The 24994-nt window shown below is 53.6% G+C and overlaps 1 protein-coding gene across 1 annotated transcript in view; it reads right to left on the bottom strand.

Annotated features, from left to right (window-relative positions):
• Window positions 1-24994, bottom strand: part of PNPLA7 (patatin like domain 7, lysophospholipase) — a 188198-nt gene that overhangs the window by 51167 nt on the left and 112037 nt on the right. Inside the window, exons 23-26 of the mRNA XM_071574420.1 lie at window positions 18170-18233; window positions 17266-17434; window positions 14571-14753; window positions 12609-12727 (exon numbers count right to left, since the gene is read on the bottom strand). Of these exons, the coding sequence (XP_071430521.1) occupies window positions 12609-12727; window positions 14571-14753; window positions 17266-17434; window positions 18170-18233 (535 nt within the window). The remainder of the gene's footprint in view (window positions 1-12608; window positions 12728-14570; window positions 14754-17265; window positions 17435-18169; window positions 18234-24994) is intronic.

Here is a 24994-nt window from a genome sequence, read left to right as displayed (position 1 = left end):
ATCAGGGCAGGAGAGTCCAAGTAAACCACCTGCAATTCCTTTCTAGGGGTTTTTTCAAGCCAGGACTTTGAAGGAGACGCTTCCCAAGCTCCTTCTGCTTGGAGGGTTTAATAGGAACCATATTAACCTCCAGTGCCCAGATGGGAGCAGATGGGCAGTGCCACAGCTGCTGCAGATGGCACAGGGGAAAAAGCAGCTCATTAAGCATTATGTGGGTGCCCAACCACAGGACTGTGGCTTCTCTGTGCATGTGATGCCCCAGCTGTGCCTCAAGCCCCTGAGGAATCAGCACCCAGGGCTGGCAGCAGCCCCAGACTGGCTCTGCCTTCAGCACAGCCCTGGCAGGAGAACAAACACTGTGCCAACCACAGTTGGGGTGCCCAAGCTCTGGGGTGCCCGTCCCTGGTGGAATCAAACCAGGAGCAATGAGGCTGCAGACTCTGCCCCTCCATGTGCCAACAGAGCCAGGAGCCTCCCAGGAGCTGCCAGGAGGCTCAGGAGGTTTGTTCCACACCAGCAAATGCTCTCAACTCGCAGATTTATCTTTAGAAGTCAGTTTTGATCCAACAATGTGCTCCAGAGTTGACCTGGATAAGACTCAAATCAGAGTATCCAAACACAAGTTATCATCATTGAGATTAGGTATCCAAATATAAGTTATCATCATTCAGATTACATATCCTAACATAGTTTATCCTCATTTTTTCCAAGGAAGATCCCACCTTCCTTCCCTGTCTCCTTCAGCCTCTACCAAGCAGCAGCAAAAGTGAAGCACCAAGACAAAGGTGTAATTCCATCTTTAAGGATAAAGAGTTTTGATGCTTTTCTGTTATTTTACCTCCTGAACATTGCCCTGAAATCTGCTTTTTGAAAGCCCTGGGGAACACAGGAGCTCCCTCTGGAATTCAGCTTTCCATGTGGATTATCTGCACGTGGCAAGGGATGCTTCACTCGTGACAAGAGTGGGCAGAGGCCACTTCTCCAGGCACCCACAGCACTGATCACAGGCTCTGAACCACCAACCTGAGCTTCCAAAAGGGGTCTCAGACTCAGAAATTCCCCTGCCCTGGGCACTGAGACACAGCCCCTTCTCTGCACACACAAAGCCCATAAGAGAGGACACCAAAGGGCTGCCCCTGCTCAGGAAGGCTCCAGCCCAGCCCAGCCTGCTGGGGATGGAGAGGGAGGGCTGGAGGCTGCAAAGGCCACCAGGATCAACCTCAGAGCTGCCAACTCTGCCTTTCCAACATCAGGAGACAAGGTTGGGCTGGGGCACAAAAGCATTGCTTTGAGGAATGGGAATAGGAGGAAGGATATCTCAAGTGTTCAGGATTTTTTTCCATGACACAAAGCAGATTCAGCCCCTTTTGTATCATTTTGCTGCTTCCCTCCTGCAGAAATCCTGCAGAAATGCTTCATCAGCTGTTCCTGGGCACTGACAGGCTGCAGATGCTGCACACCAAGCTTTATTTTTCCATTTCCAATAAAGGAAGAAGCATTTTTCAAGTTCTTTTCATATTTCAGTTTCATTTCCTGCAGCTTTACAGCTCTGTGGGGATGAGGAATGGGATCCTTTCAGCAGCACAGGCTCCTCCAGACCTGTCTTGCTACAGCAAAGGAAAGCAGAGCCCTGTCCCAGTTGAGCAGGTGGGCCCAGTTTGTCCCTGTGTGGGTGTGCCCAAAGCTGGGCATTCTAAACCCTCTGGGCCATTGCCCAGCAACTGTTCCCAATGGCCCATTGGCAGCAGCTGCCCAGGGCACAGCTGAGCCCTCAGGCTGGGAGCTGGCTGGGAAAGAAGCCTGGCAGAGGAGCTGGGACAACTCCCCTCCAGGGACTCCTTGGCACCTCCACACCCACCTGAGGGCTCAGCTCTGCTCAGGGGCCACCAACCATTCCAAAATCCCCCCTGACTTTATCCCACAGTCAGATCCCCCAGTGTGGAACTCCCTGCCCTGGGGGAGGCACTGGGGGATCCCACCCAAACCTCAGGGGAGACAATCTGGGGCTTTGGGGACTTGGGGAACCACTCCTGGGATCCAGAGGAGGAGCAGACCCTGGCCAGGAGGAGCCCCCCACTCTCCACCAGACTGTGCCATCATCTGCACCAACAGGTTTGTCCCTTCCTTTTCCTTTGCACTCAGGGGAACCACGTGGGGCTCAGCACAGGGGCCACCAAACCCCCCTGTGTTTGTGCCCCAGGGGGTGGGTTACACTGCTGGGCTTGGGGGTTAAACCCAATTTCTCTTTGTGCCACTGCATTTATTGTAATGTTGTTATTAAATTGTAACTCTGACTTATAATCTCTTTTGTGGTGGGTTCATTCCTCCTGCCAGTTCACCTTTAAACAGCACAAGCCCTCACATACCAGCTCAGCACCTTGGGCAAGCACCTGGAAATGAAGGAGGAATTCCATGGCTGTTGCCTGACTGCAGCAGGGACAGGGAACAAAAAGAGGCATTGCAAAAAATCCTTGCTCTTATCTCACCTAAGCAGGAGTTGGGGAATGGTGTGAAGTGAGAGCAGGAGGACCAGGCTGAGCCAGGCTGGCTCCACCCAGGACTGCCTGGCACAGGCTGCAGACAGGGCTGTGGGCACCCCACACAACCTCCCCAGGGCAGGGCTGGACCCACAGCAAGGTCACACCCCCCACATCCAGCCAGGCCTCCCCCTGGCACGGGGAAGCAAACACAGTGCCAGTCCACCAGTGCCTGGCAGAGCCACCACACCCAGGGACCTGCTGGCATCCACCAGAGCAGCTCTGCAGGGTGGCAGGAGCCCAGAGCCAGCTGGGGAGTGCAGGGTTTGCTTGTGGGGGTTCCCTCCTGCCCAGAACAGGCAAAGAGCCCCTCAAAGCTCAACAGAACCCCTTGGCACTGCACCCAGACAGCACAAACAGGGTTACCAGAGCCTGGACACTCCTCTGTGTGCTGGAATGTTGAACTAATTTCATCAGAATAACTGATGGCAAATTCCCCAGACACTTCCAGCCCACGGGATGGGAACATAAATCCATATACATCTAGAGATAACCTCTTAAAAGCCCAAACAACTCCTCCTGGTAGAGGTTTATACTTCCCTTCCACCCAAGTGCTTCAGAGCAATCCCTGAAGGGTGACCTGCCCAGCTGCCAGAAGGAGATGGCAAACACTGGAGCACAGAGTTACAGAACTCTGAGCCACCTCCCCCAGCTCAGGTGCCCCCAGGAGCTGAGCCCCAGCACTGGGACATCTCCTGGCCATCCCTCTCTCCAGGGATCTGCCCCTCCACAGCTGCCAGGGGCTCGTGGCACCCTGAGCCCCTCAGAGAGGGCAGTGCTGCTCCTCCAGAACTCTCCCAGCCAAGGTCAGGACGAAGAACAACACTTTGAGCAAGGACTTTGTGTCATAATTTGCTCCAGAACAAGCATTTTCTCAGACTGTGTTTCCTGGACACTCCAAACCCACACTGCAATAACAATCAATTTGCAAACGTGGTGCAGTCCTGACATTCACTGCACAACCTGGAATGATTTCAAAGCCAGGAGCAGCTCTCCTGACACGTGGGGACACCCCTGGCATGGCAGAAGCTGCTGGCAAACTGCACCTTTGGGGCAATAATTCCTTTGAGAGAGAACTTGAAAGCAAAGACTGAGAAAGGAACTAAAGGGCAGATGTAAAAAGGACAAGAAGGAATGAGAGTGGAGCAAAAAGGGTGCAAGGAACAGGGTAATCTTAGGGCTTGGATGTGTTAGAAAGGGAAAAGAAAAAGACTGACAGACACAGCCAGGTGGGAAAAGAAAAAGGGATAATAGGCTGTTCTCAAGTTATGACTTTTATCCTCCAGCAACAGGAACTGGTCATGCAGCATTTGGGCTCCAGAGATCCCTCATACATTATCTATCTATCTATCTATCTATCTATCTATCTATCTATCTATCTATCTATCCATCTATATCTATCTAATCTATCGATCAATCATCTATCCAGCTATTACCTATCTATCTATCTATCAATCCATCTATCAATATATCCATCTATATCTATCCATATCTATCTATCTAATCTATTGATCAATCATCTATCTAGATATTATCTATCTATCTATCTATCTATCTATCATATATCTATCTATCATCCATCCATCTATATCTATCTATCTATCTATCTATCTATCTATCTATCTATCTATCTATCTATCTCTATCTAATCTGTTGAGCAATCATCTATCTAGCTATTATCTATCTATCTATCCATCCATATCTATCCATATCTATCTATCCATCCATCTATCATCTATATCGTACCATATCATATCTATCTCTCTATCTATCTAATCTATCTATCATCTCTCCATCTCTCTCTCTCTCCACACACACACAGATATATAAATATACTCCTCACACTCCAGAATGCCCCTGCTCAGTCCATGGCACGTTTTGAACCCAGCAAAGGAGCTGAAAAACATTTACTGTGTTCCAATATGTGAGGAACATCCAAAGTCCAATAATTCCCACGGGGTTTCCTTTCATCTCCTCTGCAATCTCTGCATTGAGTATGTTTAGGATCCCAGAGGGATGGCCCTGCTCAGTCCTTCCTGGCAGTGTTTCCCAGGATAGAGGCAGCACATCCTCCCCTCTCTCCCCACACTGTGTGGGTGCTCAGGGTCATGTTTAGGAGCTCAGAAAAGCAACTCCCTTCATGTTTCCAGTTCCCACTTGGTATTTGAGGTTCAGTAACTGATCCTGTGGAACTCATTTCAAGCTCTGCAGTAGCAGCTTTAAGACAACAGCCACACACACACTTAAAACTCGGCTGTAATAATGCCAAGGTCATGGGTTCAATCCCCTCTGTGGGCCATTGACTTAAGAGTTGGACTTGATGATCCTGTGGGTCCTTCCAACTCAGAATAGTCTGGGATTCTGTCACTGCTGGGGTAAGAAATCTTCTGTCACTGGTTCCTGCTGCAGCTGAGGAGTAAGAATGAATCCTCCTTAACTGCTGGACTGAATCTGAAGCACCTGCCCCATAAAACCTCCCTCAGTGGCCCCAGGAGAGTCTGTCATTGGCCAGGACTGAGCTCCAGGGGTTCATCCCCACACCCTGCTCTCACCTGCTCACCAGCCTGGAGGGTGAGCTGCCTGCCCCATGGGGACACTGTCCCTCCCTGCACAGCCCTTTGCCCTTGGAGCACTGTCTCCATCTCCACTTTCAGCTTGGGATGCTGAGAGCTGTGCTGTGAGGAGGCAGCTGCACCCATGGGGGCCACAGCTCTGCCCTGACCCAGCACCCACCACTCAGCACCACCAGGCTGAGACGTTTTCTGTGCAGCCTTCCCTCTTTCCTTTCCCTGTGTTTCTCTCTGCTCCTGGAGCAGAAGAGGAGAGCCCAGCAGGGATCTCAGCTCCCAGGGCTCCCCTCCACAGCAGCAAAACACATCTCCCCACGCTGCCACTTGACCTTGGTCTTTGCAGAACTGAAAGCAGCCCCCAAAAGCAGGTTCTTTGTACCATCCCCTCCCTGCAGCACATTGCCCCAGCAAGTCCCACTCTTGCATTATCAACTTTTGCTGCTGAGTATTTAAATATTCACTAATTTTGGCAGCTTGTCAAGCTTTCCTTAATGAATTCAAGCAAGGGAAAAGACACAGTGACTCCATGGCTTCTCTCAGGAAAAAAGCTGATGAGGATTTCACATAAGGGGAAAGAGGAATTTCTGTTGCCTGCAGTGGCCTCAGCAAACACTGAGTGCAGAAGGGAAAGTTTCTCAGAGTTAAGATGGCAAAAGCCAATTAATTAGCAAGCACTGAGACAGGGTAAGCACCAAATCTCATCTGTTCTCAATCAGCATGAGAAAAGGCCACAATTAAGCAATCCTGCCCCCAGCCAGGATGGGATCCACAAGGGCTTTGTGTGTTTTAAGGCTCTTCTCCAAGTCAGAATAACAACCCAAACAGAAAAACAAATCAACTCCCAAAACTTCCCAGCGTCTTCATGAATCTCTTCTGAGTCCCCACAGGAGCACACTGAAAATTCAGCTGCTGCATCGTGCCAGCTCTGGCACCACTTAATTGCTGGGGGTGTAATTAAAGCACTACCTCACCAGCCGTGGCACAGCAGCAACTCCCCGTGCCTGCTAAAGGCAGGCAGGAGCTCCCCAACAACCTGCAAAGGCACCAGAGGAGGAACTGAAGCTCTCACAGCTCAGCACTGAGCTGCTCTAAAGTGTTCTGCATGGACAGAGCAGGTCATGGATCCCCAAACTCCAAACCTTTCTGAGCAGGATGGAGCAGGGAAGCACCAGAGAGTTTGTTCCAGACTTGCATGCTGAGAGCATCAGCAGCCAGAAAAGGAACATGAGCTTCTATACTTCTCTAAATGCCTGTTGTAGGTCCTTCCTTATGTTTTGGGAGGGGTTTTCATCAATTCTTTTCCACCAGGATTGCCCAGGGACACAAAGGGGCACAGGTGGGAACTTCCCAATGTGCTGGACAAATCCAAGCTGGGGGTAGATGGACTTTCTCTAAAAGACTGGAGTGTGAGTTCCTTTGTCCCAGTTGAGCAGGTGGGCCCAGTTTGTCCCTGTGTGGGTGTGCCCAAAGCTGGGCATTCTAAACCCTCTGGGCCATTGCCCAGCAACTGTTCCCAATGGCCCATTGGCAGCAGCTGCCCAGGGCACAGCTGAGCCCTCAGGCTGGGAGCTGGCTGGGAAAGAAGCCTGGCAGAGGAGCTGGGACAACTCCCCTCCAGGGACTCCTTGGCACCTCCACACCCACCTGAGGGCTCAGCTCTGCTCAGGGGCCACCAACCATTCCAAAATCCCCCCTGACTCCCACAGTCAGATCCCCCAGGGTGGAACTCCCTGCCCTGGGGGAGGCACTGGGGGCTCCCACCCAAACCTCAGGGGAGACAATCTGGGGCTTTGGGGACTTGGGGAACCACTCCTGGGATCCAGAGGAGGAGCAGACCCTGGCCAGGAGGAGCTCCCCACTCTCCACCAGACTGTGCCATCATCTGCACCAACAGGTTTGTCCCTTCCTTTTCCTTTGCACTCGAGGGAACCACGTGGGGCTCAGCACAGGGGCCACCAAACCCCCCTGTGTTTGTGCCCCAGGGGGTGGGTTACACTGCTGGGCTTGGGGGTTAAACCCAATTTCTCTTTGTGCCATTGCATTGATTGGAATATTGTTATTAAATTGTAACTCTGACTTATAATCTCTCCTGAGCTGGGCTCTTTCTCCTGCTGGTTGACCTTGAAACCAGCACACCCCAGCACATGGCACAGGCTGCAGGAGCCCAGACAGACAGACAGACAGACAGACAAGGCAAGAGTGCTCACCAGGCACAGAGATCTCCATAACAAGAAGGGCAGGACTTGCTTCTCCCACACTGGTGCTTTAATCCTCCCTTTTCAGAGGGTCAGAGCAGGAGACAAAGAAAAGGCAGAAAGAACAAATTGCTGAAACAGCCCAAGTGCCCCAAATGAAAAGGTCTGAGCCACATCTGTAGAGTCAGCAAGAAAGACGTGGGGGAAAAAACCAACTCCTTGACATATTGGGAGCTGAGGTGAGATAATAAGTTTGAGGAGAAAACTAAAGGGCAAAAAGAAGGAATGAAAAGATGCCCTGATGAAATTATCCACAAATATCCTTCAAGAGCAGCTCCTCAGGGAAGGTTTAAACACTCTCCCTGAAGGAAAGGGCAGTGGGGAGAAGGGAAGGCACGAGGGGCATGGGCTGGTAAAGGGCTCTGGCAGCACCTGAATTTATTCCCACAAGGTGTCTGTGAGGGGCAGGAGTTGGACTCCAGGATCCTGGGGGTCCCTCCCAGCTCAGGATGTTCTGAGGTTCCCTTTTCTCCCCCAAAAAAGCCTGAGGGATTCCCAGATACTTCTGTATTAATTATTTACTTCCTCTAAATGTTCGTTTTCAAACAGCTTTGCTAAGACAAGCACAGCAAACCAAAGGAGGGTGGGCTGTGTGTGGGAGGGCTAAAGGTCAGGATAATTATTTATGGGAGGGTTTCTGCCTTTCTTGCAGGGTTTGATGTGTCATTAGTCTTGTAACTACATTTAAAAGGTGTAATTTTTCTAAACACAAATCCCTTTTCCTTCCCTCAAAACTTCACAATGTTTCTCACTAAAATTAAGTTAGGGCTTAACAAAAGCAAACACTGTAATTTTAGAACTGTATCACTTCGAGTTGTTTTATTTTTATGCTCACAAGAGACAGAAAACCTTTAGTTCCTCTGAGCCTTTTGTCATGACAAAACCACAAGGATAATTACTGGGGAAAAAAACCCTCCCAATCCAACTGTCACTGGGAAGTCAGACAAACACTCCCAAAATAACAACTGAATACTTGATAGCACTGGAGTGCCTTGAACAAATCCCCAGCACCCTGTCAGGGTTTGCTCTCTCTGGGGGTGTGACCAGCAGGATTCATGCTCTGAGAACAAGGGGGAGGTGACTTCATGTAATTCCTGCCCAAAGGACTCTCAGCAGCCCGTGCAGTGACCCCAGAAGATGTTTGTGGTTAGAACAGACTAATCTGTTTGAGCACCTGGTTCCCTTGTTAATAGAAATGGAGAATCTAAGAACTCACTTTGCCCTTCCCAAGGCAGATTTGCCAGAGTTCCGAGTCATTCTGTCCTGGGCACAGAGTGGCTGGAGAGCAGCCAGGCAGAGGGACCTGGGGGGACTGAGGGACAGGAAGCTCAACAGGAGCCACCAGTGTGCCCAGGTGGCCAAGAAGGCCAATGGGATCCTGGCCTGGATCCAAACTAGCGTGGCCAGCAGGCCCAGGGCACTGACCCTTCCCCTGGACTCTGCCTTGGGGAGGCCACACCTTGAGTGTTGTGTTCAGTTCTGGGCCCCTCAGGTCAGGAAAGAGATTGAGGGGCTGGAGCGGGGCCAGAGAAGAGCAACAAGGCTGGAGAAGGGACTGGATGTGGCACTGAGTGTCCTCTGAAACACCTCCAGGGACAGAGAATCCAACATGTCTTGATCCAACCCCACTGTGATCACCAGCCCAGGGCACAGGGCACAGAGTGCCCTGGGCTGGTGATCACAGTGGGGTTGGATCAAGGGTTGGTGATCTCAGAGATCTCTTCCAACCCAACTGAGAAGAGAACAGCAAGGCTGGAGAAGGGACTGGAGCACAAGTGCTGTGGGGAGAGGCTGAGGGAGCTGGGGGTGTTCAGCCTGGAGAAGAGGAGGCTCAGAGGTGACCTCAGCACTGTCTGGAACTGCCTGAAGGGAAGTTGTGGCCAGGTGGGGGTTGGTCTCTTCTCCCAGGCACTCAGCAATAGGAAAAGGGGGCACGATGGGCTCAAGCTCTGCCAGGGGATATTGAAGTTGGAGAGCAGAAAGAAATTCTTTGTAGAGAGAGTGCTCAAGGATTGGAATGGGCTGCCCAGAGAGGGGGTGGATTCCCCATCCCTGGAGGTTTTTCAGCTGAGCTTGGCCGTGGCACTGAGTGCCATGATCTGGTAAAGGGACTGGAGTTGGACCAAGGGTTGGACTTGATGATCTTGGAGGTCTTTTCCAACCCAATCCATTCTGTGATTCTATGATTCCCCAGCCTTAATTATATTCTCACTGTGAAAACAATCTCTTAAGGAAACCACATCATTTATCCAACCACAATTTGGACTATTATTCAATAACAAAATTCTGTACCTTGGCATGGAAAACACGATGCTCACAGCACTGTGTGCCCTCCTGAACCCCCTGAACAAGCATCTGAGGCCACAGAGTCTCAGAAAAAAAAAAAGAAATACCTTATTTCTCCACTCTGCCATTGAACCCTCCCCACATTGCACAGGAGGGAGCAGATGAATGGGGGATGCCACTGCTGGGTGGGTGAGGTGCCCCCAGAGCCCCCAGAGCCAACACAACAGCAGCTCTGCAGAGGAGACAACACAGAGGGGGGGTCCTGTCCTTCCTGACCTGCATCCTGCCCATCCTCAGGTGGGAGCTTGCAAATTAAAGGGTTGAATTAAAAATGAAATAAGTTTGGCAAAAATCACAGCTGTGTTTGGAGAAGGAAGGGAATGAGCAAGATGTGCAGGAGTGCACAGATTGGAGCATGGCTCAGGCTTGGGGAGAGGCAGAGACACCAGCTGGGGACACAGAACAAACCAGGAGGGCTTTGTACCCACTGAGGAGAGGCCTCCTGAGAAGCTCAGGTTGAACAGAAGCTCCCTCTGCCCTGCTCTGTGTGTCCACAAGGCAGAGCCCATGGCAGAAATGAACCCCTGACATCAGGTGGGGCACAGCAGGGGAGCAGCAGGAGGGCACCAGCATGTGGAACCAGCCAAGGAGGGGCTGTGCCAACACCAGGGGACCAACCAGGACCAGGTGACACAAAGAGCTCCAACCCTCACTGCTCCCTGAGCACTGCTGGCCCAAAGACAGACAGGGGGCATTGCCATGGGCTTCAACAGGCTGTGAACAAGTTTGGAGCTTCTGGCTGAGAGCTGCGATTCAAAGCACTCCTTCAAAGCAGGGCTTGAGGAACACGGTGATGGGGACAAGGAAGGTGATGGGGACAAGGAAGGTGATGGGGACAAGGAAGGTGACAGAGACAAGAAGGTGATGGGGACAACGAAGGTGATGGGGACAACAAAGGTGATGGAGACAAGGAAGGTGATGGAGACAACAAAAGTGATGGAGACAACAAAAGTGATGGAGACAACGACGGTGATGGAGACAATGAAGATGATGGAGACAAGGAGGGTGATGGAGACTATGAAGATGATGGAGACAAGGAGAGTGATGGGGACAACGGTGATGGGGACAACGAAGGTTATGGAGACAATTAAGATGATGGAGACAACAAAGGTGATGGAGACAACGAAGGTGACGGGAGACAACAAAGGTGACGGGGACAAGAAGGTGATGGAGACAACGAAGGTGATGGGGACAACGAAGGTGATAGGGACAATGAAGGTGATGGAGACAATGAAGGTGATGGGGACAACGAAGGTGATGGGGATAATGAGGGTGATGAAGATAATAAGGGTGATGGAGATAATGAGGTTGATGGGGACAATGAAGGTGATGGGGACAACGAAGGTGATGGGGATAATGAGGGTGATGGAGATAATGAGGGTGATGGGGACAATGACGGTAATGGGGATAATGAAGGCGATGGAGATAATAAGGGTGATGGAGATAATGAGAGTGATGGAGACAACGAAGGTGATGAAGACAATGAAGGAGATGGAGACAATGAAGGAGATGGAGACAACCAAGGCAGCACTCACTCAAGACAAAGGACAGCTCAGTTCTGTCTCCATATAAAACTCTCCAAGTAAAAAGAGATTCCAAAGGAAAATGCCAGTCGTAATTCATTTCTAAAGCTCCCTGGGCATTCGGCTGGAATTCTGATAGAGTGTTCAGCACACACCTTGTCCTTGTGTCTGCAGAAATCCACTTTCTGTAAGGTAAGGCTGCCCAAGTGTGGGGACCTGGGGCTTGGATGAGAACATTCTCCATCACAGCACAAAATTCCTCCAACTGCTCAGACTTGGAAGAGCTTTGGGGGCCTTTGAAATATTGTGAACCATTTTCTAATATAAGAATCCATAGAGGCAAAAATCCATAGTGTAGATCAACAGAAAGAAGCATCATGTCCAGTGCCCCGGTCACCTCCTGGTGTTAAACTCAACTTATGAGAGGTCTCAGGAGGTCACAAACACTCCTGTTCCTTCTGTAGAAACTCAGCACAAATCCCCCCAGCATGATGAGTTTGTGCTTGCAGGACAGGAGGTCACAGGATGCCTGTTATCCTGAGGGATCTGTCCCAGGGTGTCTGTTCTCCTGAGGGATCTGCCCCAGGGTGTCCGTTCTCCTGAGGGATCTGCCCCAGGATGTCTGTTATTCTCAGGGATCTGCCCCAGGGTGTCTGTTATCCTCAGGAATGTGTCCCAGGATGCCTGTTATCCTGAGGGATCTGCCCCAGGATGCCTGTTCTCCTGAGGGATCTGCCCCAGGATGTCTGTTCTCCTGAGGGATGTCTGTTCTCCTGAGGGATCTGTCCCAGGATGTCTGTTCTCCTCAGGGATCTGCCCCAGGATGTCTGTTATCCTGAGGGATGTTTGCTATCCTGAGGGATCTGCCCCAGGATGTCTGTTATCCTCAGGAATGTGTCCCAGGATGTCTGTTCTCCTGAGGGATCTGCCCCAGGATGTCTGTTATCCTCAGGAATGTGTCCCAGGATGTCTGTTCTCCTGAGGGATCTGTCCCAGGATGTGTTACCTCAGGAATCTGTCCCAGATGCCTGTTCTCCTGAGGGATCTGCCCCAGGATGACAGTGGGACTCACACTTGCCACCAACGCACCAGCACAGACTGGTTTGGGTGGGAAGGGACACCAAAGCCCACCCAGTGCCACCCCCTGGCACGGGCAGGGACAGGTGCCAGCCCCCAGCCCCAGGTGTGCCGTACCTGGCGCCGCCGCCCCCCAGCACCAGCGCGATGGCGTTCCCGGTGAACACTCACACCAGCAACGCACCAGCACGGACTGGTTTGGGCTGGAAGGGCCCTCCAAGGCCACCCAGTGCCACCCCTGCCATGGACACCTGCACACCCCAGGGCACTGGCAGCCCCCCAGCCCCAGGTGTGCCGTACCTGGCGCCGCCGCCCCCCAGCACCAGCGCGATGGCGTTCCCGGTGAGCACTCGCGCCAGGCGGGAGAAGTCGGAGTGCCGGTCCGGAGGCTTCTGGAACACACGGTCATACATCTCTATCTGCAGAGGAGAGGAAGAGGATGGTCACCCCAGGGCAGGGGCAGCCAAGTGCAGCCTGGGAAAAGATGCTGCAGAGATGAGAGGGCTGGAGCATCTCTCATGAGGGAAAGTTGGGGCTGCTCAGCTTGGAGAAGGTGGAGAGGGACCTTATCCATGTCCAGCAGTGCCTGCAGGGAGGGGCAGAGCATGGACCAGGCTCTGCTCAGGGGTGCCCAGCAATGGGACAAGAGGCCACAGGCACAAACTGATGCCCAGGAAACTCCACCTGGACATGAGGAAGAACTTTTTCACTGTGCAGTGACCAAGCACTGAACAGTGACCAGAAAGCGTGTGGATATTCCAAATCCATCTGGACACAATCCAGGGGACCCTGCTGGAGCAGGGAGGTGGCACTGCATGACCCACTGTGGTCCCTGCCAGCTTGAAGGTGTATGTGGTTCTGTTCCAACATGGCTGTCTGTTCTTCAAGGGAACAGAGGCTCAATGAACCACCCAGACAGTTCACAGAATCAATCACAGAATCAGAGAATCAATTGGGTTGGAAGAGATCTCAGAGAGCATCAAGTCCAACCCCACTGTGATCACCAGATCATGGCACTCAGTGCCACATCCAGTCCCACCTTAAACACCTCCAGGGATGGGGAATCCACCCCCTCTCTGGGCAGCCCATTCCAATGCCTGAGCACTCTCTCTGCAAAGAATTTCTTCCTGATATCCAGCCTAAATCTCCCCTGGCAGAGCTTAAGCCCCTGCCCTCTTGTCCTACTGTTGGTTGCCTGAGAGAAGAGACCAACCCCCCCTTGGCTACAACATCCCTTCAGGGAGTTGTGGAGAGTGATAAGATCTCCCCTGAGCCTCCTCTTCCCCAGGCTAAATGGTACAAGAGGAATGGGAACCTCCCCATGTCCATCAGTGCCAGCAGGAAGGGGGCAGAGGGTGGTCCCAGCAATGGCACAGGAGGAACAGGAACCTCCCCATGTCCATCAGTGCCAGCAGAAAGGGGGCAGAGGGTGGTCCCAGCAATGGCACAGGAGGAACAGGAACCTCCCCATGTCCATCAGTGCCAGCAGGAAGGGGGCAGAGGATGGTCCCAGCAATGGCACAGGAGGAATGGGCAGGAATTGATACCCAGGAAGCTCCACCTGGACAAGAGGAAGAACTTTTTCACTGTGCAGTGACCAAGCACGGGACAGAGACCAGAGAGGGTGTGGAGTCTCCTCCCTGGGGATATTCCAAACCCATCTGGACACAATCTAGGGTGACTGCTCCAGAGGACCCTGCTAGAGCAGAGAGGTGGCACTGGATGACCCACTGTGGTCCCTGCCAGCCTGAACCTGGATGTGGTTCTGTTCCAACGTGGATGTCTGTTCTTCAAGGGAACAGAGGCTCAATGAACCACCCAGACAGTTCTAGTGATCAGATCATCTGTCAGGCCATTATGGCTGCTGGGAGAACATCATGGGAGCACAGTACTTCCTTTGGAGCTCTTTCTTCCTTGACAAGGATTTGAAGCTCCTGGGAAGCATCCCAGGCTGCCTCTGCCTTGCTTTGGGCAAACACAGGGATCCTCCCAAGAAAAAGGGCTCTGTGGCACACACACACCTCTCCATGGGATTCTGAGACAGGACTGATTGTCTTCAGGGCATCAAAAAGCCAAGGATGCATCCATAAAAAACCATGGGCCCCTTATCCCTGTTCCCTACACTGAGACCAAAGAGATTTAAAGGGACCTGTGTCAGAGCCCATGGCACATCAGAACATCATGGAGTGTCATCATCCCAGATAGATTCCAGGTAAAGTGAGGGACAGCAAGGGAGCAGCCACTGAAGCAGGAACCTCTTACCAGCTTGGGCAGACTCCTCTTGGAGAAGACTCTGCGTGGACAGTGGATGTGCAGATGGGCAGAACACCAGCTCCTCATGTTGAGCCATTCCACAGTCCGGGAAGGGAGAGGCCCATCCTCCTTGTGGAGCAGGATGAGCTGCTTCTGGGCCCTCACTGCAGTGTTCTCCAGCATCCTCTCCAGCTGCAGCAGGGCAGGGATACCAGAGGGAAGAGAGGTCAGGGGTTGGATGCTCCAGCATGACATTCATACCCCCCCATCTCCCCCTGCTGCCACCAAACCCACAGACAGCTCTGCACACCAAGAACCCCCAGAATCAGAGAATGGATTGGGTTAGAAAAGACCTCCGAGACCATCAAGTCCAACCCTTGGTCCAACTCCAGTCCCTTTACCAGATCATGGCACTCAGTGCCACGGCCAAGCTCAGCTGAAAAACCTCCAGGGATGGGGAATCCACCCCCTCTCTGGGCAGCCCATTCCAATCCCTGAGCACTCTCTCTGCAAAGAATTTCTTTCTGATATCCAACCCTCCCCTGGCAGAGCTTGAGCCCATCGTGCCCCCTTGTCCTATTGCTGAGTGCCTGGGAGAAGAGACCAACCCCCACCTGGCCACAACTTCCCTTCAGGCAGTTCCAGACAGTGCTGAGGTCACCTCTGAGCCTCCTCTTCTCCAGGCTGAACACCCCCAGCTCCCTCAGCCTCTCCCCACAGCACTTGTGCTCCAGTCCCTTCTCCAGCCTCGTTGCTCTTCTCTTCTCACTTGGCTTGGAAGAGACCTCTGAGATCATCAAGTCCAACCCTTGATCCAACCCCACTGTGATCACCAGCCCAGGGCACTCTGTGCACTCTGTGCCCTGGGCTGGTGATCACAGTGGGGTTGGATCAAGACATGGTGGATTCTCTGTCCCTGGAGGTGTTTCAGAGGACACTCAGTGCCACATCCAGTCCCTTCTCCAGCCTCGTTGCTCTTCTCTGGCCCCGCTCCAGCCCCTCAATCTCTTGCCTCAACTGAGGGGCCCAGAACTGAACACAACACTCAAGGTGTGGCCTCCCCAAGGCAGAGTCCAGGGGAAGGGTCAGTGCCCTGGGCCTGCTGGCCACGCTAGTTTGGATCCAGGCCAGGATCCCATTGGCCTTCTTGGCCACCTGGGCACACTGGTGGCTCCTGTTGAGCTTCCTGTCCCTCAGTCCCCCCAGGTCCCTTTCAGACATGCCTGACTCAGACAAGGACACTCCCAGCTGGGGCTCACAGAGGTCTTACATCAGACCAAGATCCAAACCTGAATGCTTTAGATCTAAAGCAGGGTGTGAGATGCACACAGAGTGTTAATGCAGCTTGAGATGCTTCCCAAGCCCTACTCAAGCCTACAAATGTTTTCTTCTTTCCTTTCCCAACAGTTCCTTTCCCAACAGTTCTCTTTTTCCTTCTTGTATTTCTGATTTTGATTTGTTTCTTGTTTCAGCTGCTCTGCCTGTGCTTCCTCCTCCCACACCCAGGCACAAAGTCCCCACACAGGAAGGCTCCACATGGGATCAGTCCAGGCTCTTTGGAGCCAGACTCAGCACTTCACAATCCTAAAAAAACCCCTTATTTTTAAATTTCTTGCAGAATTTATGTGCCTGGTCAAACTTTGATAATAAAATATACAAATAATAAAAAAGGTAGTAAAGGAAAAAAATTACAGCTTCCAATCTGTTATAAAATACACTAAATTATTCACACACTGCAATTCAGATCTTTTTCCTGGGCACACACCATGAATTTCATCAAGGGACACCCCTGTCATGGAATACACCACTGAACCAAGGGGACATCACTGAGCCCAGGGGACACTGAACCAAGGGGACACCACTCAGCCCAGGGGACACCACTGAGACCAGTGACCTGCAGCCAGAACACCTTTCCTACAAGGTGAGAGGCAGAGTTTCCATCCAGGCTTAAAAGAATTTCTCTCTCATTGTGGACACCCTGCAAAGAAATTCTGGGCAGAAACTCAAAGCTTCAAAGTAATTTATTTTGATTTACCACTGGCCAAAATGACTGTTTAGGGGAAAGGAATCATAGAATTATAGAATCATAGAATCAGTTGGGTTGGAAAAGACCTCTGAGATCATCAAGTCCAACCCTTGGTCCAGCTCCAGTCCCTTTACCAGATCATGGCACTCAGTGCCACGGCCAAGCTCAGCTGAAAAACCTCCAGGGATGGGGAATCCACCCCCTCTCTGGGCAGCCCATTCCAATGCCTGAGCACTCTCTCTGCAAAGAATTTCTTCCTGATATCCAACCTAAACCTCCCCTGGCAGAGCTTAAGCTGTGCCTTCTTGTCCTACTGTTGGTTGCCTGGGAGAAGAGACCAACCCCCACCTGGCCAGAACTTCCCTTCAGGCAGTTCCAGACAGTGCTGAGGTCACCTCTGAGCCTCCTCTTCTCCAGGCTGAACACCCCCAGCTCCCTCAGCCTCTCCCCACAGCACTTGTGCTCCAGTCCCTTCACCATCCAAGAACTTCACTGGAAATAGTCCTGTTGAAACTTGCCCTTCCAGAGGCTCCTCAAGCCCTTCCTCTCCTCTTTCTAACACGCGTTTCCCAGGAATGTCTCATTGTTGACACCTCACTGGGTATCAAACCCAGGGAAGCTGCTGAGTGTGGCCCAGCCCTGCTGGGGCTGCCAGGGGGGCAGGGAGGGGGTGCCCACCTCTCCCACAGTGGGCTCCTGGTCGCCCAGCCCCACGATGAGGATGCAGTCGGCCTGGCGGATGCAGCGCTGGGTCCAGGGGGTCAGCGAGCTGTCGGCCTGGTACAGCACGATGCGGTGGATGTCCTCCTGCTGGCCCAGCCAGCTGGTCAGCCTGTACTCATGGATGCTGGGGACAGAGCAGGGAAACAGGGAATTCAAGGGATTCAGCTCCTGAGAGCTCACAGTCAGCTCCACATGTCAGCATAAACTCTGTAGGGACCCCCAGCTCCTGCTCGGCCAGTCCAGGGGCTGATCTGCTCCCACCTCAGCCTTGCCTTGGTTCTCCAGTATTTAGACCATCAAACCCCAAGAAAGGAGGATGCAGTGATGCCTCACTTCAATGAGGCTTCCATGGCATCCTTAACAATGAGCACACAGTGACCACTTGGAACAATTCAGCTTTTTCAATGTCACAAGTGACAAAATGACTGTGGAAAAAACCCACCCACGTTTGAAACAAATACTTTTCAAATGTTATTCAAACAGAATCACAGAATACCCTCAGCTGGAAGGGACCCACCAGGATCATCCATCCAACTCCTGGCCCTGCACAGACACCCCAACAATTCCACCCTGTGCCCCAGAGCATCATCCAAACCCTCCTGGAGCTCTGGCAGCCTTGGGGCTGTGCCCACTGCCCTGGGGAGCCTGGTCAGTGCCCACCACCCTCTGGGGGAAGAGCCTTTCCCTGAGATCCAACCTGACCCTGCCCTGGCACAGCTCCAGGCCATTAATTGTCTCCAACACTTGGATGAGGAACCCCAATGTCTGTCAGAACACAGGGGTTTATTCCCAAGCTCTGGATATTTGCCACCAGCAGAGAATCCTCCTGCATTTCCCCCAGGAGGAACCAGGGCAGTACCTGTCGAGCGCAGCAGAGCCCAGTCTCTGTTTGATGTTGTCACTGGTGAGCAGCAGGGCAGGACCTGGAGGGACAGGGAGTTTCATCTGTGAACATCTGCCACTGATTCCTGACAAACTGTGTGGAGAAAACTGCCCAAAGAAGCTGTGGCTGCCCCAGCCCTGGGAGTGTCCAAGGCCAGGTTGGACAGGGCTTGGAGCAACCTGGGCTATGGAAGGTGTCCCTGCCCATGGCAGGGGGTGGGATGGGATGAACTTTAAGGTCTCTCTCAATCCAAACCAGTCTGTGGTTCCATGAATTTGCTCTGAAGATGGTGCTGGATCAGTGTATTGATCAGGGCTGTTGCAGAAGAAACCTGGCACAAAGTCTTCACAGAACTGTTCACACTTATCAGTGACCATCTTCTTATCCTCCACGTTCCCAGAGCTCTGGTAGGGCATCAGTCACAACTTGTAAGCTCTGTTATCCCACTGCTCTGTGGCATGTGGGAACACAGAATCTGGGTGGGAAGGGACCTTAAAGTTGATCCAGTTCCACCCCTGCCATGGACAGGGACACCTCCCACTATCCCAGGGTGCTCCCAAGCCCTGTCCAACCTGGCTCTGCCTCCCACTATCCCAGGGTGCTCCAAGCCCTGTCCAACCTGGCTCTACCTCCCACTATTCCAGGCTGCTCCAAGCCCCATCCAACCTGGCTCAGCCTCCCACTATCCCAGGGTGCTCCAAGCCCCATCCAACATGGCTCTGCCTCCCACTATCCCAGGGTGCTCCCAAGTCCTGTCCAACCTGGCTCTGCCTCCCACTATCCCAGGGTGCTCCAAGCCCCATCCAGCCTGGCTCTGCCTCCCACTATCCCAGGGTGCTCCAAGCCCCATCCAACCTGGCTCTACCTCCCACTATTCCAGGGTGCTCCAAGCCCCATCCAACCTGGCTCTGCCTCCCACTATCCCAGGGTGCTCCCAAGCCCTGTCCAACCTGGCTCTACCTCCCACTGTCCCAGGGTGCTCCAAGCCCCATCCAACCTGGCTCTGCCTCCCACCATCCCAGGGTGCTCCAAGCCCCATCCAGCCTGGCTCTGCCTCCCACCATCCCAGGATGCTCCAAGCCCCATCCAGCCTGGCTCTGCCTCCCACCATCCCAGGATGCTCCCAAGCCCTGTCCAACCTGGCTCTACCTCCCACTGTCCCAGGGTGCTCCAAGCCCCATCCAACCTGGCTCTGCCTCCCACCATCCCAGGGTGCTCCAAGCCCCATCCAGCCTGGCTCTGCCTCCCACCATCCCAGGATGCTCCAAGCCCCATCCAGCCTGGCTCTGCCTCCCACCATCCCAGGATGCTCCCAAGCCCTGTCCAACCTGGCTCTGCCTCCCACTATCCAGGGTGCTCCCAAGTCCTGTCCAACCTGGCTCTGCCTCCCACTGTCCCAGGGTGCTCCAAGCCCCATCCAGCCTGGCTCTGGTGACAGTCCTACCACAGCTGCACCATCACAAACACCCTATTCAGAGCATCAAGGACCTTCACAACCACAGGAAGCCCAGGAATGTGGTTTCAAAGGAGAAAAGCTGTTTAACTGACATCCTCAAATACAGAGTTTGTTCATCCTGAGTGGAACCAGCTCCCCAGGTGGGTCCTCCAAAGTTCTCTGTGGCTCCCTGCTCTTCCTCAGCACACAACAGGAACACACACCCCAAACTCCCAAACCTGCAGGGCACAGCTGAGCTGCACTGGAGAAACAGGCACACACAGATCTGAATTTTGGTGCACATAAAGCTTCTTGCATCCACTTTAGTTCCATTTTCCTGTTAGCAATTCCAGCTCAGCAGCAGCAATTTGTGCCATGTGTGGTGGGGCTGCAGTGACTGCAGCTCAACACAAAGGAAAGCAAAGAAAACTTGAGGGAGTAACTGCACACCTGAAGAAAACATCCCCTGTCTCTGACTGAGAGAGAAACTCTCATTTCCAAAACAGGACAGCTGCTTTGCATTCATGTTTTCATTGTGCAACCCTTCATTGTTTCATTAATAAAAGAACTGAAATCCATGTCCCAGATAACAACCCCTTCATTATGTGAGGGCTCTCCAGGCTGGGTTGAGATGCCTTCAGAAAAACCCACAGAACTGAGGATGAACAACAAGGGAAAAGAGTCCCAATTTCACACTTAAGTGTTCTGAAAGCAAACCCCACAATTACAGATGGGAACTGGCCAACCTGACCCTCAGGGCCACCTCAACCCCCTGATTCCTGCTGCTTGATTCACTCTGCTTGAACTGACTGCATTTTTCATCTCTCATCTTCAAACACCCAAAGAATGTTTGCTCTTTGTTACGCTTATGACGAAGGAAGAGCAAAGAAAAATGGACAAAAATAATCCCATAAGCAGAGACCAAAAGATAAAAAGTAAAAGCTGGTGAGAAAGCACAGGAAAGAGAATGGTTTAAGGGTAGAATTTGACTCAGCCTCCAATAAGGGTTTCTGGAACTTGGCTCCTGTGAAAGCAGCAGCTCCCAGGCTGAGGGAATGAGCTCAGCAGCATTTCCAGGGCTGAGCTGCTCCAACCTGCCCTTCCCTCCTCCCTCTGCTGCTCCCTGAACTGCCCAGCTGCAGGAACAGCCTTGGGGAGGGCATTGTCACCTCCTTTCTACCACTGGGAGGTTCTTAGACCTGATTCATCCTTCACCCACAGTTGGTCCAGCACAGCTTTGAGTGGCACAGTGGGAGAAGGAGGAATCCTGGTGGTGCTGCAAACCAGCAAGGGAGGGAGGGCAGGCAGTGCTGGGGGCACCCAAGGGCAGGGGCACCGCCAGCGTCACTGCTGTGCCCTCAGCAAGCCAGAAATGACATGCAGGCCAAATGTTCCTGCAGGATGTGTGACCTCCAAAGCTTTTGGACAGGGGGGAAGTTGGGCACAAACAGGCAGGAATGCCAAAGGGGCTGGGAATGCAATAAAACACCCAGGAGGAGAGGCCGACACCGAGGAGGGAACAGCCCAGCTGTGCTCCACATCTGCCCCGGCCCGACCCCTCCTGCCCCAGGGGACACTGAACCAGGGGACACCACTGAGCCCAGGGGACACTGCTGAGACATGGGGACATCACTAAACCCAGGGGCCACCACTGAGCCCAGGGGACACCACTGAGCCCAGGGGACACTGCTGAGCCCAGGGGACACCACTGAGCCCAGGGGACACTGCTGAGACATGGGGACACCACTGAGCCCAGGGGACACTGCTGAGCCCAGGGTACACTGAACCAGGGGACACTGCTGAGCCCAGGGGACACCACTGAGACCAGGGGACACCACTGAGCCCAGGGGACACTGAACCAGGGGACACTGCTGAGCCCAGGGGACACCACTGAGACCAGGGGACACCACTGAGCCCAGGGGACACTGCTGAGCCCAGGGGACACCACTGAGCCCAGGGGACACCACTGAGCCCAGGGGACACTGCTGAGCCCAGGGGACACCACTGAGCCCAGGGGACACTGCTGAGACATGGGGACACTGAACCAGGGACAATGCTGAGCCCAGGGGCCACCACTGAGCCCAGGGGACACTGCTGAGCCCAGGGGACACCACTGAGCCCAGGGGACACCACTGAGACCAGGAGACACCACTGAGCCCAGGGGACACTGCTGAGACATGGGGACACCACTGAGCCCAGGGGCCACCACTGAGCCCAGGCGACACCACTGAGCCCAGGGGACACCACTGAGCCCAGGGGACACTGCTGAGCCCAGGGGACACTGCTGAGCTCAGGGGCCACCATTGAGCCCAGGGGACACCACTAAGACATGGGGACATCACTAAACCCAGGGGACACCACTGAGCCCAGGGGGACACCACTGAATGCAGGGGACACCACTCAGCCCAGGGGACATTGAACCTGACATCACTTAGCCCAAGGGACATTACTGAGCCCAGGGGACACAACTGAGCCCAGGGGACACTGCTGAGACATGGGGACATCACTAAACCCAGGGGACAGCACTGAGCCCAGGGGACAGTAAGCCCAGGGGACACTGAACCAGGGGACACTGCTGAGCCCAGGGGACACCACTGAGCCCAGGGGCCACTGAACCAGGGGACAATGCTGAGCCCAGGGGACACCGCCGAGCTCAGGGGACACTGCTGAGACATGGGGACACCACTGAGCCCAGAGGACACTGCTGAACCCAGGGGACATCACTGAGCCCAGGGAACACCATTAAGCCCAGGGGACACCACTGAGCCCAGAGGACACCACTGAGCCCAGGGGACACCACTGAGACCATTAAACCCATTGACCTGCAGCCAGAACACCTTTCCTACAAGGTGAGAGGCAGAGTTGGTAGGGCTGGGGTGAATCTTTCTCCTCACCAAAGGTGACAGCAACTTCAGCCTGAGGATCTCAGCTGGGGCCAACAGGTGCCCAACAAGCAGCACAAGAGCCTTGGAGAGCTCCATGGCTTAGAAATCATGTTCATTTCCCTGACTTTGGATTGGGAAAGCAGCAGTTCCCAGAACAGGACACAAACAAGGGTGCCCAGACAGACTCTGGGTGTCCTGGCTTGGGAGGAGCATCCCATCCCATCCCATCCCATCCCATCCCATCCCATCCCATCCCATCCCATCCCATCCCATCCCATTCCACTCCACCCCATCCCATCCCATCCCATCCCATCCCATCCCATCCCATCCCATCCCATCCCATCCCATCCCATCCCATTCCACTCCATCCCATCCCATCCCATCCCATCCCATCCCATCCCATCCCATCCCAACCCACTACATCCCATCCCATTCCACTCCACCCCATCCCATCCCATCCCATCCCATCCCATCCCATTCCACTCCACCCCATCCCATCCCATCCCATCCCATCCCATCCCATCCCATCCCATCCCATCCCATCCCATCCCACTACATCCCATCCCATCCCATCCCACTCCACCCCATCCCATCCCATCCCATCCCATCCCATCCCATCCCATCCCATCCCATCCCATCCCATCCCATCCCACTACATCCCATCCCATCCCACTCCACCCCATCCCATCCCATCCCATCCCATCCCATCCCATCCCATCCCATCCCATCCCATCCCATCCCATCCCATTCCACTCCACCCCATCCCATTCCACTCCACCCCATCCCATCCCATCCCATCCCATCCCATCCCATCCCATCCCATCCCATCCCATCCCATCCCTTCCCATCCCATCCCATCCCATCCCATCCCATCCCATTCCACTCCATCCCACCCGACCCCATCCCATCCCATCCCTGCACACACTGGTGGAACAGGACAAAGATTCCCAGACCTTTCCTCATTCCCAGCACAGAACACAGTGATGCTTCCAAGAGAACCAACTCTGTTTTGTCTCAGAAATACCAACCATCTGCTCTACACCCCCAATTTCTTGCAGGCTCCCAATTAATCAATCATTAAATAACCCTCCACTGATGTGATCGAGAACACCAACATATGTGAGCTCAGAAAGCAGAACTGCCAAAAGTGTTATTTAAACTTGACTGCTGAGAGCAACAAAGCAATGAAATAAATATCACTCTCAGCCCCATGTCCCAGTTGAGCAGGTGGGCCCAGTTTGTCCCTGTGTGGGTGTGCCCAAAGCTGGGCATTCTAAACCCTCTGGGCCATTGCCCAGCAACTGTTCCCAATGGCCCATTGGCAGCAGCTGCCCAGGGCACAGCTGAGCCCTCAGGCTGGGAGCTGTCTGGGAAAGAAGCCTGGCAGAGGAGCTGGGACAACTCCCCTCCAGGGACTCCTTGGCACCTCCACACCCACCTGAGGGCTCAGCTCTGCTCAGGGGCCACCAACCATTCCAAAATCCCCCCTGACTCCCACAGTCACATCCCCCACTGTGGAACTCCCTGCCCTGGGGGAGGCACTGGGGGCTCCCACCCAAACCTCAGGGGAGACAATCTGGGGCTTTGGGGACTTGGGGAACCACTCCTGGGATCCAGAGGAGGAGCAGACCCTGGCCAGGAGGAGCCCACCACTCTCCACCAGACTGTGCCATCATCTGCACCAACAGCTTTGTCCCTTCCTTTGCCTTTGCACTCGAGGGAACCACGTGGGGCTCAGCACAGGGGCCACCAAACCCCCCTGTGTTTGTGCCCCAGGGGGTGGGTTACACTGCTGGGCTTGGGGGTTAAACCCAATTTCTCTTTGTGCCATTGCATTGATTGTAATGTTGTTATTAAATTGTAACTCTGACTCATAATCTCTTTTGTGGTGGGTTTGTTTCTCCAGTCAGTTCACCTTTAAAGCAGCACACCCTGGAAGTGTCCAAGGCCAGGTTGGACAGGGCTTGGAGCAACCTGGGCTGGTGGAAGGTGTCCCTGCCCCATGCAGGGTGGGACTGGATGAGCTTTAAGGTCTCTTCCAGCCCAAACCATTCCAGGATTCCATACAATTCCAGTGCCCACCCCCCAAACAGCCACACCTGCAGGCAGGAGTCACCGGGGCAAGGGGGTTACAGCCTTGTGGGCAACTCCCAGCTGGCACCATGGGCACAGCCTGCACTCCCAAGGGAAGCTGCTCTTCCAGGAGGCTCAGACATGGGCTGAGGAGCTCACAGATAAGAGAGGTGAGATGAGGTAACAGGAACAGTTCTCCAAGCCCTGCAGTGTCTCTGTGCCAGCAGCCAGAGCAGATTGCTGGGGAGGAGGATCAGAGCAAGGAGAACTTCCTGCCATTCCCCAGCCACCTGCAGCTCATGGATTCCTCCAGCCTGGGGTGGTGACTTGCAGTAGCCTGGGGGCTTTTTCTTGCAGCAAAGAGCTCCCTGGGATTGTGAATGCCAGTTTTTCTGTGCCTCAGGTGAG

This window comes from Pithys albifrons, chromosome 20 (assembly GCF_047495875.1).
Source record: "Pithys albifrons albifrons isolate INPA30051 chromosome 20, PitAlb_v1, whole genome shotgun sequence".
Taxonomy (NCBI): Eukaryota; Metazoa; Chordata; class Aves; order Passeriformes; family Thamnophilidae; genus Pithys; species Pithys albifrons.
Note: the sequence above shows the minus strand (reverse complement) of the source record. Positions and strands in the feature narration are given on the sequence as shown.